The 14,932-nt window shown below is 38.5% G+C and overlaps 1 protein-coding gene across 4 annotated transcripts in view; it reads left to right on the forward strand.

Annotated features, from left to right (window-relative positions):
* Positions 1-14,932, forward strand: part of clec16a (C-type lectin domain containing 16A) — a 110,649-nt gene that overhangs the window by 10,955 nt on the left and 84,762 nt on the right. For 3 of the 4 annotated variants that reach the window (XM_042340953.1, XM_042340955.1, XM_042340956.1), the window contains exons 7-12: positions 901-906; positions 2,715-2,838; positions 3,206-3,380; positions 5,990-6,043; positions 8,007-8,120; positions 8,963-9,004. In XM_042340953.1, the coding sequence (XP_042196887.1) occupies positions 901-906; positions 2,715-2,838; positions 3,206-3,380; positions 5,990-6,043; positions 8,007-8,120; positions 8,963-9,004 (515 nt within the window). The remainder of the gene's footprint in view (positions 1-900; positions 907-2,714; positions 2,839-3,205; positions 3,381-5,989; positions 6,044-8,006; positions 8,121-8,962; positions 9,005-14,932) is intronic. The other variant, XM_042340954.1, reaches the window with a different exon arrangement.

Here is a 14,932-nt window from a genome sequence, read left to right on the forward strand (position 1 = left end):
TGAAATGTAATTTGTAGTGCAGGCATCTTGTCAAATATAAGCAATTGCTTAAAAGGAACGGTGTGATGTTTTCTTTTAATTGATAAAAAATGAAAGTTCCATTTACAGATTTTTTGCTTTCTGTTTTTTGCAGTACCAGTCAATATCTCCCATTATTTTTTTTCTGCAGTACAGTCCACATTTTCTGTCACTGTATTACTGAAGTGGTGAAAAAAATATTTTTTGAACCTTTCTAATTTGATTCTATTTGGTTGGTTTAGAGTTCAAATACATTGTTGAAGCAGTTTACAGTTAGCTTTACTATTCATTTAAACTACTGAAGCAACAAATGGAAAAAAAAGGCAAAATACTGCCGATCCTGGAGATCTGAAATAAAGATAGAAGTTGCTGAGAAACCTCAGCAGGTCAAGCAGCATCTATGCAGGGAGGAAAGTGAGTTAACGTTCCAGATCGATGATCTTTCGTCTGAACTGGTCCATCAACTTCAAAATCATTCATTGCCCTTATAAAAACTAGGTTAGACAAACTTGCCATGCCCAGCCATTGTCACCCCTCACTTTGATAAGCAGACCAAATATGTTTTGTGTTCCTGTCCTTCCCCTCAAATAAACTGTTCAGTGAAATAACCATTATTTAGTTAATCTGGAAATCACATGCACTGTGCAGATGATCCTTTTTAAAGACTTTCTACAGTGCAGTTTCATTTGTTTGTTTTCAGTCGATTTATTTCCTGTAGTATAACTGCTGCTAACATGCTATGTCTTTTAGTCCCATGTGCTTCCTATTTCAGCCAAGCTAGTTATCTTCTGGAAGATGCCTTGCTGTCCAGTGCTTGTCTTAATAATTGTTATCTATTTTTGCCCTTCCTTCAATGATGATCCTCCCTATGTACCATCCCAGTCTCATGTAAGTTGATTAACAGCTTAGGTTTTTTTCTTAAGATTTTTTCATGTGAACTTAAAAAATAAACAAGGTTTCCTTAATAATTCAAAGATGCCGATATAGTACAGTAGCTGCATTAACTTGTTTATTTGTTGGAGATTAAATCTTCTATGGGGCAACTAAACCTGAAGAGAACTTGCATCAGAATAAAATTGATCTATAAAAACCTTTTATAAGGCTGTGTTTTTCTCAATTCGGACAGAAAGGTAAACACTCTTCTTATAATGGCCACAAAGCAGTCACATTTAAGACTGATGCATTTGTGAGTAACAGTAATAAATCAGACGATCTTAATAAAACCAGGAAATGGTTAATTTTTAATAGCAAGTTTGTTTAAGTCCTATTTGCCTTCCATAAAATTAACCAGGTGTTTGCAATGCATGTATCAGAAACCGTTTTATATTGCATTTAAAATATATAATTGTATTCCTCTAATTCTGTTTTAATTTTTGTGCAAATTTTATACAGTGACAAACTATTTAAACCTTTGGTGCATATTTTGCGAAGTTGTAGTCCAAGGTGAAAACACCAATCAAAATACAATTATTAAAGGTGCCAGCATATAGTCCCAAAGCATGAATCATGAAATCAGAACTAAATATAGTGCAGCCCCACTATAAAGCGCTTCATTAAAGCACAACTTTGCTACGTGGACTTCATTTATTGCACATGTGTGCAGCTGGCCTTTTTGCGCTAATGTGCATGTGCAATGAATGGTCACCAATGCCATGTTATAATGAGGCTGTATTACAGAGCAGCCCCATTTAAACTCACCTCAGATGGGTGTAGGTTCACATCGAATTCGGGTCTTCCGTGCACCAGAAGCGCAGGATCAGCCAGCACTGACCAGCCAGCTTCTTGTGCTGGAAAGTGGCCAACTTCTGTGTTGTCCATTGATGCAGATGCTGCGCAGAAAGTATCTTTGTCATTTCCTGTATGCTATGCTATGAGGATGGAATGGCAACTGACATTTTCAGAAGGAAGTCACTTGGGTTGTGAATTGACCGCATGCACATCGCACAGGAAATGATATCATTGGGGACTCGCTAACTCCTCGGTAGTAGGTTATTTCTCAGGCTTTGTTATACTGGAGCCTCTGCAATACTGTACCCAGACAACTGTGTTATAATGGGGTATGGAGTTTCATTGTATGTGGAGTCTGCACGTTTCATTGTAAAATTAATTATTTTGTCCCAAATTTAAGAATTAAATTGATGGCGAACTTCTCAATTGTAAATAGATATTGTGATATGCCAAATTAATATCAGCTTTGATGGCCAAATGATGATGATTCTGATGACCTCCAGTACTAATATTAATTCATGGGTAAAATGATGCAATAAATGCACTTATCATTAAATGCACCGCTAACAAAATTCAGCTGGTCCTAAATCTACTTAATTGTGGTTGTACTCCCAATGCATATGTACTTTGTAAGTACAAGGCAAGTAATGAGTTCAGAAGAAATACACTTGGAGTTTTTGAAGTAGATTATATGCTAATAACTTGGGTGTCATCAACATTGGTCATTCACTTCATGACTGTTTGCGGGACATTGCTGTGCGCAAATTGGCTATCGGGTTCGCCCAAAAAACATAGTCACTGCTCTTTACAGTATATCCTGCAAAGCCCTTTGGGCCTCCTCCTGATGTGGAAGGCGCTTTACCAAAAGTTAAAATGATTATTATTATTTCAGTTAAGAAGTTCAAATGGAAAATTTCATTTTTAGATTTTGTTAACCAACACCATTTATTTACTTTTTACATGGACAGTGGACAACCAACTTATGTTGCACTATATCAGGGATAAAACAGCAGTGCCCTACTTCTCCAATCTAGTTTGGTTCATTGGCAGCCATGTGATCGATTTGGACAACTGTGTGCAAACTGATGAAGAGTAAGTTTTTATAACTTGATAATTGCCGATTATATGCACTTTCTTCTCCATCTTAAAGACCCTAGGCAATCACCTACCTCTAAGCATGTGTTTAGTCACTACATTTTACAGTGAATCCTGTGAAGCCCTTTGATTCGCCTTATTGATATGAAAGGCATTGTATCAAATGCAAGGAATATTATATAATTGATATTAATAATTATATAGTAAGAAATGGAGAGGTTGGGTTAATTTGTTGCAGCATTACTCTGTGTTTGACATTTCTAAACTGTGCCAATTTCACAGATTTTGATTAGATTTCACTTCTGAGAATCAAGCTTGCTAATTAGATGCTTCTTAACTTTTTTTTCACCTTTGTGTTTCGTAGGCACAGAAATCGGGGAAAGTTGAGTGACCTGGTGGCAGAGCACTTGGATCATGTGCATTATCTGAATGATATCTTGATTATTAACTGTGAATTTCTGAGTGATGTGCTGACGGACCATCTGCTGAACAGGCTCTTCATTCCATTGTATGTCTACTCCTTGGTTAATAATGAAAAGGTAAAGACTATTTTTATATTTACATAATAATTTATAAATAATGTGTTTGTTACATATACAAAACCATACGAGGCAACTCGTTACAATGTGGCTCCAATATCTGAAATTGTCATAACTTCTGTGAAGTGACCTCACTGGTGCTTTCTCCAATTAGTGGAATCCTGAAGCTCAGTGGTTAGAGCACTCACCTCACAAATGAGAGGACCCAGGTTTGATTCCCGGCAGGGCGAAATGTTGAGCAAATTTCCTTACTCCACACGCCTCTCTTTACCTAGCAGTAAATCGGAACCTGGTTGTTAGTCGATTGGCGCATCGCTTTTCCGGGGGTAATAATTCCTTCAAAATAAATAACAATAATTTGGTCACTCACGACTGTTTGTGGGACACTGCTATGTGCAATTGGCTGCCACGTTTCGCCCAAGAAATATACAGTTAATTCACTTCACAGTATATTCTGTGAAGCGCTTTGAGACATCTCAAGCACGTGATGATGTACTTACTATGCAAGGATTACTATTATTATTTTATGAGCAGTTGAACAATGACCCACCCAACCTGCCATCTAGGTTTTCAAAAGAATTCTTCAACATACCCACTTATCGATCAGTATCCCAGAGTGTGGAATTTAGGTTATGTCATTATACAACTTTTACAGCGTAACACTATCTGATGTTCCACAATCTGTCGGAACACTTTGCTTATGTCTCCATTTATAATGGTGAAACTAAAATATTCCAAAAAGGCCAAGTGGCAAACCTACTTTCAGTGGGTGTGTTGTAGTTCAGCAAAATCCCAGACGATGTCACTATTGTAGCATTGCACATTTGGTGTGTGATGTACAGAACAATATTATATTGCATCTCTAACGCAGTGTGCATGAACAACTTCAAAATCTATGTTCAGCCATAATAGCCTCAGCTCAGGATATCTGTTTAAGCATCAGATGGTTTGCTATGTTTACCTGTCATAAAGTTCAGAATTTGATCCCATCAATTCTGGAGTCCTGAAGCTCAGTGGTGAGGGCACTTGCCTCGCACGTGAGAGGACCTGGGTTTGATTCCCAGCAGGGCAAACTGTTGGGCAAGTTTCTTTACATGCCTCTGTTCACTAAGCAGTGAGTAGAAACACAGTTGTTAGTCGATTAGAAGATCGCTTTTCCGGGGGTAATAATCGCTTCAAAAAAATCAATAATCATAATTTGGTCACTCAATCCATGATTGTTTGTGGGAGACTGCTGTGAGCCATTGGCTGCTGTGTTTCACCCAATCTAGTCAATTCACTTTACAGTATATTCTCAAAGACATGATAAGGCTAACTAATCTAACCAAGATTTTAATTTAATATTACTTCCCTGCTTTTACCCCAACAACTAGGTGACACTTTTCCTGATCACAAGCAGTGGGTGGGGTTGGTCGCTGGGAGTTGATGCTGAGGTTAAATATTCATGTTTCCCTTTCCAGCATTAGCAGTGCTGCAGAGACAGCAATCTCTAATGAAGATTTTCGGTTGCCCTATTGAATTCAGAAGATGAATTTTGCAACAAATGTGCAAGCCCATTATAGGGGCCCATTGTAAGGGCTTTTTCTGGTATATTCCTTTACTGCACATGGTGAATGTGTTACAGCTGAGAGTAACCGATAGTCAATGGAGGGAAGAAGCAAAGAAAGGATTTGAAAGTGAGGGAAATAAAATTGATGAAAGTGAAATTGAATAGGGAAACTGGAAGCTCAACTACTATACAAGAAAAAGAAAGTAAGACCAAGAGAAAAGTCAGCCAGCAGTGTTGAGGAGAAGCTGAAAACTGAAGTGGACTAGAAACCTATGACAAATGAGTTTCATCGGTTTTACTATGTAATTCTTATGAAATGATGTTGCTGCTCCTCTCATTAATGTAGCAGTGGTTTTGATTGGTAGTAACCGTATTGGACATTACTGAGCTGTGGTAATAATTAAAGTAAAAGTTTTGGTTTTTTCTGAATTTTAAATTTCAGGAAAATGACATTGTGGAGTCCTGTAGCTCAGTGGTTAGAACACTCGCCTCACAAGCGAGAGACCTGGGTTCAATTCCCGGCAGGGCAAAATGTTGGGCAAGTTTTCTTACTCCACACGCCACAGTTTACCCTGCAGTAAGTAGGAACCCGGTTGTTAGTCAATTAGCGGATCGCTTTTCCAGGGGTGATAATTCCTTCAAAAAAAAATAACAATAACAAATTAGTCACCCAATCCACAACTATTTGTGGGACACTGCTTTGAGCAATTAGCTGCAGCATTTCGCCCACAAAATATACAGTAAATTCACTTTACAATATATTCCGTGAAGCTATCAAAGAAGTGATACGGCGCAATATCAAATGCAAGGATTATTATTATTAAAATAATACATTGTGTATGCATATGTGGAACTTTATTTGGGTTGGATTCTCTTAAGCATGGTGAAAGTGTTTACGTGTTTCAGATACCCAGGTAACCATAAAAAAAATGCTGAATGTTACTTTCCTCTCCCCTTCTCCAAATACAAATTTCAATTTTTTGAAACAATCCTTTTTATAACTTAATGATGTGTAGAACAAAAATATTTATTGAATCTATTTTATTTCCCTCCACCCCAGACTGCTGATCGTCCAAAGATCAGTCCCCAAGTGTCGCTCTATCTCCTCTCCCAGGTATAGTACTTCAACATTTACTCCTACAAATTTTAATTTAAAATTTTTATAACTCAACTCGAGATGAATGCAAACTAACTCTGGATAAGTAGTCATTCCAAGGGAAAAGGATCCAGTGATGAGTTATCTGATGTGATGAGCTAGCCGTTGGTCCTCGCAGTCACAGTGACAAGTTAAGCCAGGGTCGAGTTATCAGGCGTTTACTGTACTTTACCCCATAGATAAGGAAAATTGTAGAGTCGGAGAAGATTACTTCTTTTTACATCACAGTGACCAATAATTAACAGCAGTAGCCGGGGACAGGTTGACCACTCAGCTTTTTGACCATGCAGCATGGAAGAAATGACAATATTGTGTTTGATGGGGGTGGGGGGAGAGTGTCCTTTTGTGAAACGTTTCTCTCTTTCCTCCCTGTCACCACACCACCTCAAATTTGTTTCCTACCTTTGTTGGTCAATTCATATTGAGTTTAAATTCTGTGGTTTGAATCTACCTTTTTATTACTTTGTTCAATGGGCCATTCATCAAATGTGTCTCAATTGTGAATGTTTTTTGTTCCCGGTTGCACAGTGGGAGCTTATGGTTTTAAGTTACTTAATAAATGTATGTGGTTTTCAATTAAAATGTACACATTCTCAAAATTGTAAGAGAATAATGTCTTCTTGAAATGTTGTATTTTTAGAGTTGTCTAAATTTTACTTTATTCCTATTTCCCCGCCAAAGAGTCGCCTCAATGACTTAATCTCCTTGGTCGTTCTTGTGACACAGCCAATAGGTCTTTGGACCTATTCAGGGTAAAGTCCGATGATACCATGGTTTGCCATAGTGGGATTCTGACACTTTGTAATTTAGCTGAAGTTTATTAAATTTGAAGATCATTGCATTAGAAGTCAAACCACTGCTGAGCTTAAAACCTTGAATCGCAGAGATCAAATAATATCTCCAGACAACTTACAGAACTATTAAAGGAAGAAGCTGTTGGTAATTTGCCACCAATTTTACTTGGTATTTGTTTTATTATGATCTGTTTTTAGATTTGGCTTTAGCAGTACATTTAATTCCTATCTAATGACAATCTTTTTTTGGAGTCCTGTAGCTCAGTGGTTAGAGCACTCGCTTTGCAAGTGAGAGACCTGAGTTCAATCCCCGGCAGGTCAGGGCAAAACCTTTGGCACGTTTCCTTCTCCACACAGAGCCTAATAATAATCCCTCCAAAAAAACCAAAACAATAATAAATTGGTCATTTTCAATCCACGACTGTTTGTGGGACATTGCTGTGCGCAATTGGCTGCCGCGTTCGCCCACAAATATACAGTCAATTCACTTTACAGTGTGTTCTGTGAAGCGCTTTGGGACGTCCTCCCGACGTGAAAAGCGCTATATCAAATGCAAGGATTATTATTATTATTATCCTGAATATTATGATGCAATACTTACTGTAGTGTATTGTAGCTATTCAGTGATTTTGCATGGCTGTGTTTTTAAAAAAATAAAATTCTCTCAAACTTGTTTACATGGTAGTTTGCTATTGCTTGTGATATGGTGTGAAGCCAGGATTATTGGATAGCAAGAAGAGTAGTGGTTAGCGCCCTCGCTTTGCAAGCAAATTCTTCCCACTCAGTTCCTGTAAATCCTGCAAGTCAAAGCCCTAAGGATTAGGGTGGTCACTACATAAGCTTTTCATGATTAGGTAAACCAGGTGCATCTCTCTGGAGAGACTTACATTCGATTCCTGACACAGAGAAATTTCCGTGCAAAGGTGGAATTTATAGGTAGAATTCAGTCTGGATTAGATACTGCTCGACAGGGTGATGTGTTTCTACAACCCACAAACTATAATAAATGCAAGACAATAACCCCTTAAATCAGTCAAGAGTTCTATAATATTATTAAAGCTTCCATTGCACTCTAGAAAGGCTAACACATGATGCTTCTTTTCTAATTGTTAAAATGTCTCTTTCAGGTCTTTTTAATTATACACTATAGACCATTGGTGAATTCTTTGGCTGATGTAATCTTGAATGGGGATCTTTCAATCTTTAATCTCCACTCTGAACAAGATGTTCAGAAGCGTGCAGTAAGTATGTCTCCAGTGATCACTTTCATTGAAACTGATATCACTTTAGGGATAACCGGAATAAATTCTCTGAATCAGTGAATTACATTTCCATTAATAGGCAAAATTGAGATCAGATTTTCATCTTCTGTTGTGTATTCAGGTACTCTGCATTTCTTGCTATCAATTTTAAATAATTTCATCTTTTGTTTCGAACTCAAACTGTACTAATTTTTATAAAATTCAAGAACAATTACGAATGTTTTAATTGTTAAACCGTTTGCATCACATCCTGCTTAGGCTTCTCCAGCGCTCTTCTCTCAAGTTTCCTGAGTTCCAAATACTCAGCAAACACTGGACAACTTCACGTCCCCCTCCCCCGTTTCATGTCCCTCACAGGATTCACCCTACCATTTCTGTCCTTACTCTCACAATTGGCTGCTGCGTTTTGCCCACAAAATATACAGTCACTACACTTTACAGTATGTTCTGTGAAGCACTTTGAGACATCTGGAGGTTATGATGAGGAGCTATTTCAAATGCAAGGATTGTTATTACTCTTAATTTTATCCCAGAATACCTCCAAATGGATTGTTCCAACTCGCTCCCTGCTTCCCCTTTTCAAAACATACCTCTTTAACAGTTCCTCCATCATCTTAGTTTTATGTTCAATTTAATCTGGAACATCTTCCCTTGCAAAGTGAAACAAGTGAAATGCTTTATATTGTGAAATGGCAATGTGTCCTATTGTGAAATGGCTATTTGTCCTCTTGTGAGAAACATCAGGGTATTTCTTTTTTTCTAACGTCAATCTTTCCTTCTTCTGTTTTCTTTTTGCATCTGATCCCCTGTGACTGTTGTAGCTTTCTCATTCCTCACTGACTAGCTCTTCGTCTACACCAAAGGTTTGTATTATTCCTTTTTTGATTATATTTTTTGATATAGGTTCTGTCATAAACGATAAACTTTTATTAAACTTTAAGACCTTTCAATCCCAACACTCCTTTTGTTTGTGCATGTCTGTCAAAAGGTTCATTTCATAATTTGCAGCACCTTCAAATGTTAATACACAGAAAAAACTATTTTTGTTTGGTGTTTACTGGCTATCTAGTAATGGAACTCTATGTATAACATACCTTTTATATCCCTGACATAGAGAAATGCATATAAAAGAAGTTTTCAGTGAGGGTTGTTGAAGTGTTCAGTAGTAGTATTGCTGACATTTTTCTCTTTTATTCTTTGTTTTCTCATATTGCTACACTAGCTGTATCAAGAGTATTTTGCTTACAGTCAGTTCACTTTACAGTATATTTTGGGAAGCTCTTTTGAGACATCTCGAAGACGTGATGAGGCGCTATATCAAATGCAAGGATGATTATTGTCTCTACTCCTTCTGCTGCTGGGCCAATTCTAGTGCTTGGCTGATATGTGACATGCTAGGGTTGAACCAGGAATCTTTCTAGTGTGCATATGTGAGTATGACTGATTTATCAGGAAAAGATAAACGAGGATTATATAAACGTTAGCAATGATTGTGGATATAAGTGGATGTGCTTTCAGTTGTTATTTCTTCTGGAGTCCTTAAAGTATCAAATGGCAATGTCAGTTCTACTATATCAAGCTTTACAAACCATATCCTGTAGAATGCAGTAATGGACTGGAGTAAAATGATGATAAATTCATCAGATTTGTGTTTCTGAGATATGGATACTAATTTAAGAGTTAAACGTTACTTGCTATTAAGGTTGTTATTGATGGAATATGCAATTCAGATTCCCAGTGTTGCTGTTTCCCTAGAGTTTGATATATTTTTAATTAAGTGATGCATATTGTCTAATTTTCTGTGTATACGGTTAGTCCACCTGATTGGGTATGCTGAAACAGCAATGGAGCACATGCAACAATAAAAATAATTATGATGTGGTTTGGCTCCATAAAATCTGACCTCACATTATACCTAAGATTGCCTTCCAAGACAAACTAGTTATAAAATAAGAGATATAAATGAATTGTGGCTTTTGTTGAACCCAAGGCATCTCCTCCCCCGCCTGCTATCCACTCCCTACGCTCAGCAGGCTCTGACCTGCTCCACGTTCCTCTCCCGGCCCGCTCCACCATCGGTGGCCGAGCCTTCAGCCTTTCTGCCCCCACCCTTTGGAACTCCATCCCACAGTCCCTTTGCCTCACTTCTTCCCCAGTCTCCTTCAAAGCAAGTTTCAAAACCCTCCTCTTCGACTGAGCCTTCAGCTGCCCTCCACCCTCCCCGCTCCTGACCCCCAGCTCGGGACCAAATGCCTAACTATCCAGTGCTTTTGGACGTCCTCCTGACGAATAAACTTTTTTATTCATGCCTCAGTGAACATAATCTTACTTAGTTAATTCATTAAATGTACCAAAATCCACTAGAGTTTTCCTTTGATACCTCAATCCTCTGGTTTACGTTTACTCTGCAGGTTTCCATTGTTGGAGACATCTCCTTTAAGTGGAGTTCTTGCTTTTTGTGCTGTTGCTAAACTGCAAAATTATTTTCACCCTGAAAATATCATTGTATCAAAGTTGAAACAGTAAACCATAAATGTCCCAGTACCATCTGCTGTAACTAGAAATTGAAGTTAGTAAGAGGTGTTATCTTATCGTGAGGGAGTTAATCTTGTAATCCTACCAATGTTTTTTTTAAAACATTTATAGTCACGGGTTGGGCTTTCCTGGTAACTACCCATTAATCTTACATACTTATTTTATGGTGGTGTTCACGTGGGATAATGGAGCCATCCAGTCCATTGAGCCTGTTTCACCAGTTTAGGAGGTGTGTTAGATCTTTGCAAATCTTTTAATCTCAATCCCTGACTTTTGCCATACTACTTTATCTTTGCTGCTACTATTTGTACAACAATTTCCTCTTAATTTTTTTAAAAAGCTTTTCATCCTTTTGGATGAGACGTTAAACTGAGATCCTGCCTGACTAGTCACAAAGCTTTGTTCTGGCACTCCCTGGTACATCTTCACCCTTCTTGTTTTCCAATCCTTACTAATTCCTTACTAATCCATATGGAGATGAAAGAATGCACCTGAATATTTTTTAAATGAAAGAAAGTGAATGTTAACAGTGGTTCTAGATTGGTGAGTTAGGTTGGGTTGAGGATAGGGTGTGTTTGTGGTAATGGACACAGTTTTGCATTGGAAGCAGTTGGATCTCATCATCCGGATTTTTCTAGTAAAACTGAAATTTACCTACTGTTTGAATTTTCTGGGAATACAGAATGCTCAGCAAATATTCTCTACTGCACATTTGAATAGAATGCATGCATACATCATGAGTTACTCAGCTGGGACTAGAGCCAGTGCAATTGCCAACTCAGGTGACCAGAGCTCTAACTCATATTGGAGTTGCTGTGTACGCCAAAGATAAACCGGTATTCAAGTAGTGGCTTGTATCTGTCTCCCTTCATTCTACAATAGAGCGTATTGAGGTCCATAAAATCCTAGCTACCATTGCAATGCGGCACAATTACCAGTTAGCGCTTCAGCATTCACCGCCCGCACACGTACAGATCAGCCAGCAGACTTCTAGCTTGTCTACTCGCTCGTCAATTCACTTCCTACGTACCTCCAGGAAGTGCCTTTGGCATCATTTCACAAAGGAAGTAACTAACATAAGCAGTGCATGTGTGAAACGTGCAGCAAGTGATGGCAGCGACAAGTCTTTGCTTATAATAAACTGCTAATAATAATAATAATCCTTGCATTTGATATAGCGCCTCACCACGTCTTCAAGACTTCTCAAAGTGCTTCACAGAATACACTGTAAAGTGCAGTGACTGTATATTTTGTGAGCGTAATACAGCAGTCAGCGCTAATGTATCAATGCTCTGTATCAAGTTATTTTCCGTTGAAGCTCAGAGCAATATGCTCTTTCATTTAGTTTGAGATGTTTATCCAGCATTCTAACAGGTGCTGTTTGAGATACTGGATGTCACTATGCCAGGTGCCAATGTAAATTAAACAAAAATTGTCTACGGTTATTAGCTGGAAACATTGCACTTGCCTTTTTTTTACAGGAAGTCCCCAAACTTTTTCAACCACTTTGTTCACCTTTCAAGTGCTGCTGTTCTCAGTGGCTCAACACTCAGGGTGGATTGGTTTGTCATTACCTCCTCAAGAGTGTGCTTTGGGATCCCACCGGAGTTTTGTCAAACTAAGACTGCATAGCCTACCGTTGAAAGCACTGTCTGTCGAGCTTCCTGCTGCTTGTCCAGCTAGGACCACCCTACCCATTGAGGCTTTGGCTTGCAGGTTAACAGGAGTTCGGTATGAAGAACCCTTGACTCCAGTGACTGGTCTGTCCCTCCCAAGTCCTGCCGATGAGCCAGGCTGCTTGGGCTGCTATCAGCCACATGCTGGAGTACTGCAGACTTGACTGGCTCAGGAACCACAGAGACCGTCACATAGGACTGACAATCCATTGGTGAGCCTGTCACCTTGGAGCCGATTCAGATTCAAGGTAACCCTGCTTACCTTACTTCCCCCCCTCTCCCCCAGCCCCTGGAAGGTTTGAGCACACGTCTGTGCTGAACATTCTAAATGGCTGAGAAAATAGAGTAGATCGAGACTCTGGTGGAATTTCTTGCTTTGTTTTATTTGCTGTGTGTCATTTTCATCAACAGCTCAGCATAAGCAAGTAACTACATTATATCACTCTATGGTTAAGGTTTACATTCACCTACACATTACATAGTCACTGCACTTCACAGTAAATCCTGCGAAGCACTTCAAGATGTTGCCCCAGCATGAAAGGCACTATAACAAATGCAAGGATTATTATTCGTGATGATGAACAACAAGGCTGCCAATTTCTTTGGACTCTTGAAGGTTGCACATTATTTTTGTATTGTAGTATCATAGACTGTCTTCTGAATGGGAAGAATTTTCTTTTAAGTGCAAAGTTTATCGCTATATGAAATGTACTGTGATGATCAAAATCTGCCGAATGTAAGAGCTGAATTCTTAATCCTTTTTAGGGAGTATAGAAGAGCTCTTTCAGGGAATCAGTACAGGCACGATGAACTAGATAGCCTCTTGTGCTGTAAATTTCTATGTAAAACATTAATAATATTTCACTTAAATGTTTGAATCTGCAGAATATTTGAAACTCAATTAAATTATTAAGATTGTATCTATCCTGACGGTAATGTGCTAAAACACATCAATATAGTCTTATTGCAATCTTACAGTACATTTAAGGCCTTTTTTTTGTTTTCAACATGACTTAACTTTGTATATTGTTTCTCTATTTCTTAAAATTCAAGCACCAAAGCCACTTTGTGATTTTTGTTTTCATACTGTTACGTATGAGTAATAAATGTGCTTTGGGGAGGTGGGATGGGGCTGTAATTTAGTAATGGCTGCTGCAGGTTTCACCTTCCTTCCTGTTTGGTGAAAATTGCCACAAGTTGTTTCCTGAATAATTGATGTGCGGTGTGATTATACCTGCTTTGGGCTTGTTTGGCTTCTAACCTACTTTCTCTTTCCTGTAAAGACTGCACAATTTACGGGTATTGCTGTTGTACCAGTAAATTGCAGAAGATCAGACCAAGAGGCAGATGGACAGAATTAGTTTCTTACCGTACACTGATTAGAATTAATTACTGTAGACCATGGAAATGTAGACCATGTATGTGTTAAGTTTTGTGGCAGATACTGATAATTTAAGATTCAGTGGTCAATTTGACTGTTTCTTTGCAGATTCCTCTTAGAATCTCTAAGCATTATGCATTGTATTAACCACTCTTCAACTCTGTGTTTGCCTGCATTTGCAGCACCAATTTCTGAATGTTTAAAAAAAATTCTCAACAGTTCAGAGGATTCAATTGAACCATTGGTACAGTGTGCAAACACCTGAGAATGTTCACATTGGACAGGTCCACTGAATGCATTATATTGGATGGGCATCCCTTACATTTTATTGAAGAAATGTCTTATGCTTACAAGACTGAATATGGTTAGTCGGAAATTGTGACTTTAGTTTACCATTTTCATATTGATTTTTTAATATTCGTACAAAGATGGAATGGAATAAGATTCAATGTCGATATTGTTTAAATGACCAAAAGCACTTGTCTATATTATAGGCAGAGTTGGATTAACCAGGTTAACCCATAGATTGGGACCCTGAGGTCTGAGGGGCCTTGGGATATGATTAAAGTCCTTAATTAATACTTCCCAGCCGTGTCTCTCTCGGCGTTGCTCTCCACTATGAGGCAGCGAGGTAGGCGACGTGAAGAGGGGCGAGGCTGGAGGTATGACTTGTACTTCCAGCTCTGCCCCTCGTACCTCATACAGTCTGATGAGATGGAGCAAGAGAGCTGGAGCTGGAGGAATGAGTCATATCTCCAGAAGGTCAAACAAGGTGAGAGACAGCTGGAGAACAGTAACCATGTCTAGCAGCAATAGAGCTTGCTTTATTAGTGCCGATAAAAGATTTTGATGCAGATAGCAATGATGAATTTGTGCACTTTCTGGATTTCATATCACATATTACATGGGTGAAAACTGCAAGAAATGCTAAAAGTATATAATACAGAATCACTCAGTGGAATCAACATTCCCAAATGTGGCCGTCACTCTTTGTATGTTCTTAACACCAACAGAACCCATCTGTGAGGTGAATGCTCGTTCTCAAAGATGAGTCTAATCAAAAACCTCACTCAGATCTACAATGATCCAGGATAGATTGAATGCACTTGCAAACATGTCTATGCAGCACAATTTGACAAGCACGCTAAGTTTTGATCATTTAGCCGAATGTTTGCAAGAAAGTATTCTAAAAAGGTATT

Source organism: Callorhinchus milii, unplaced genomic scaffold, assembly GCF_018977255.1.
Source record: "Callorhinchus milii isolate IMCB2004 unplaced genomic scaffold, IMCB_Cmil_1.0 Scaffold16, whole genome shotgun sequence".
Classification (NCBI taxonomy): domain Eukaryota; kingdom Metazoa; phylum Chordata; class Chondrichthyes; order Chimaeriformes; family Callorhinchidae; genus Callorhinchus; species Callorhinchus milii.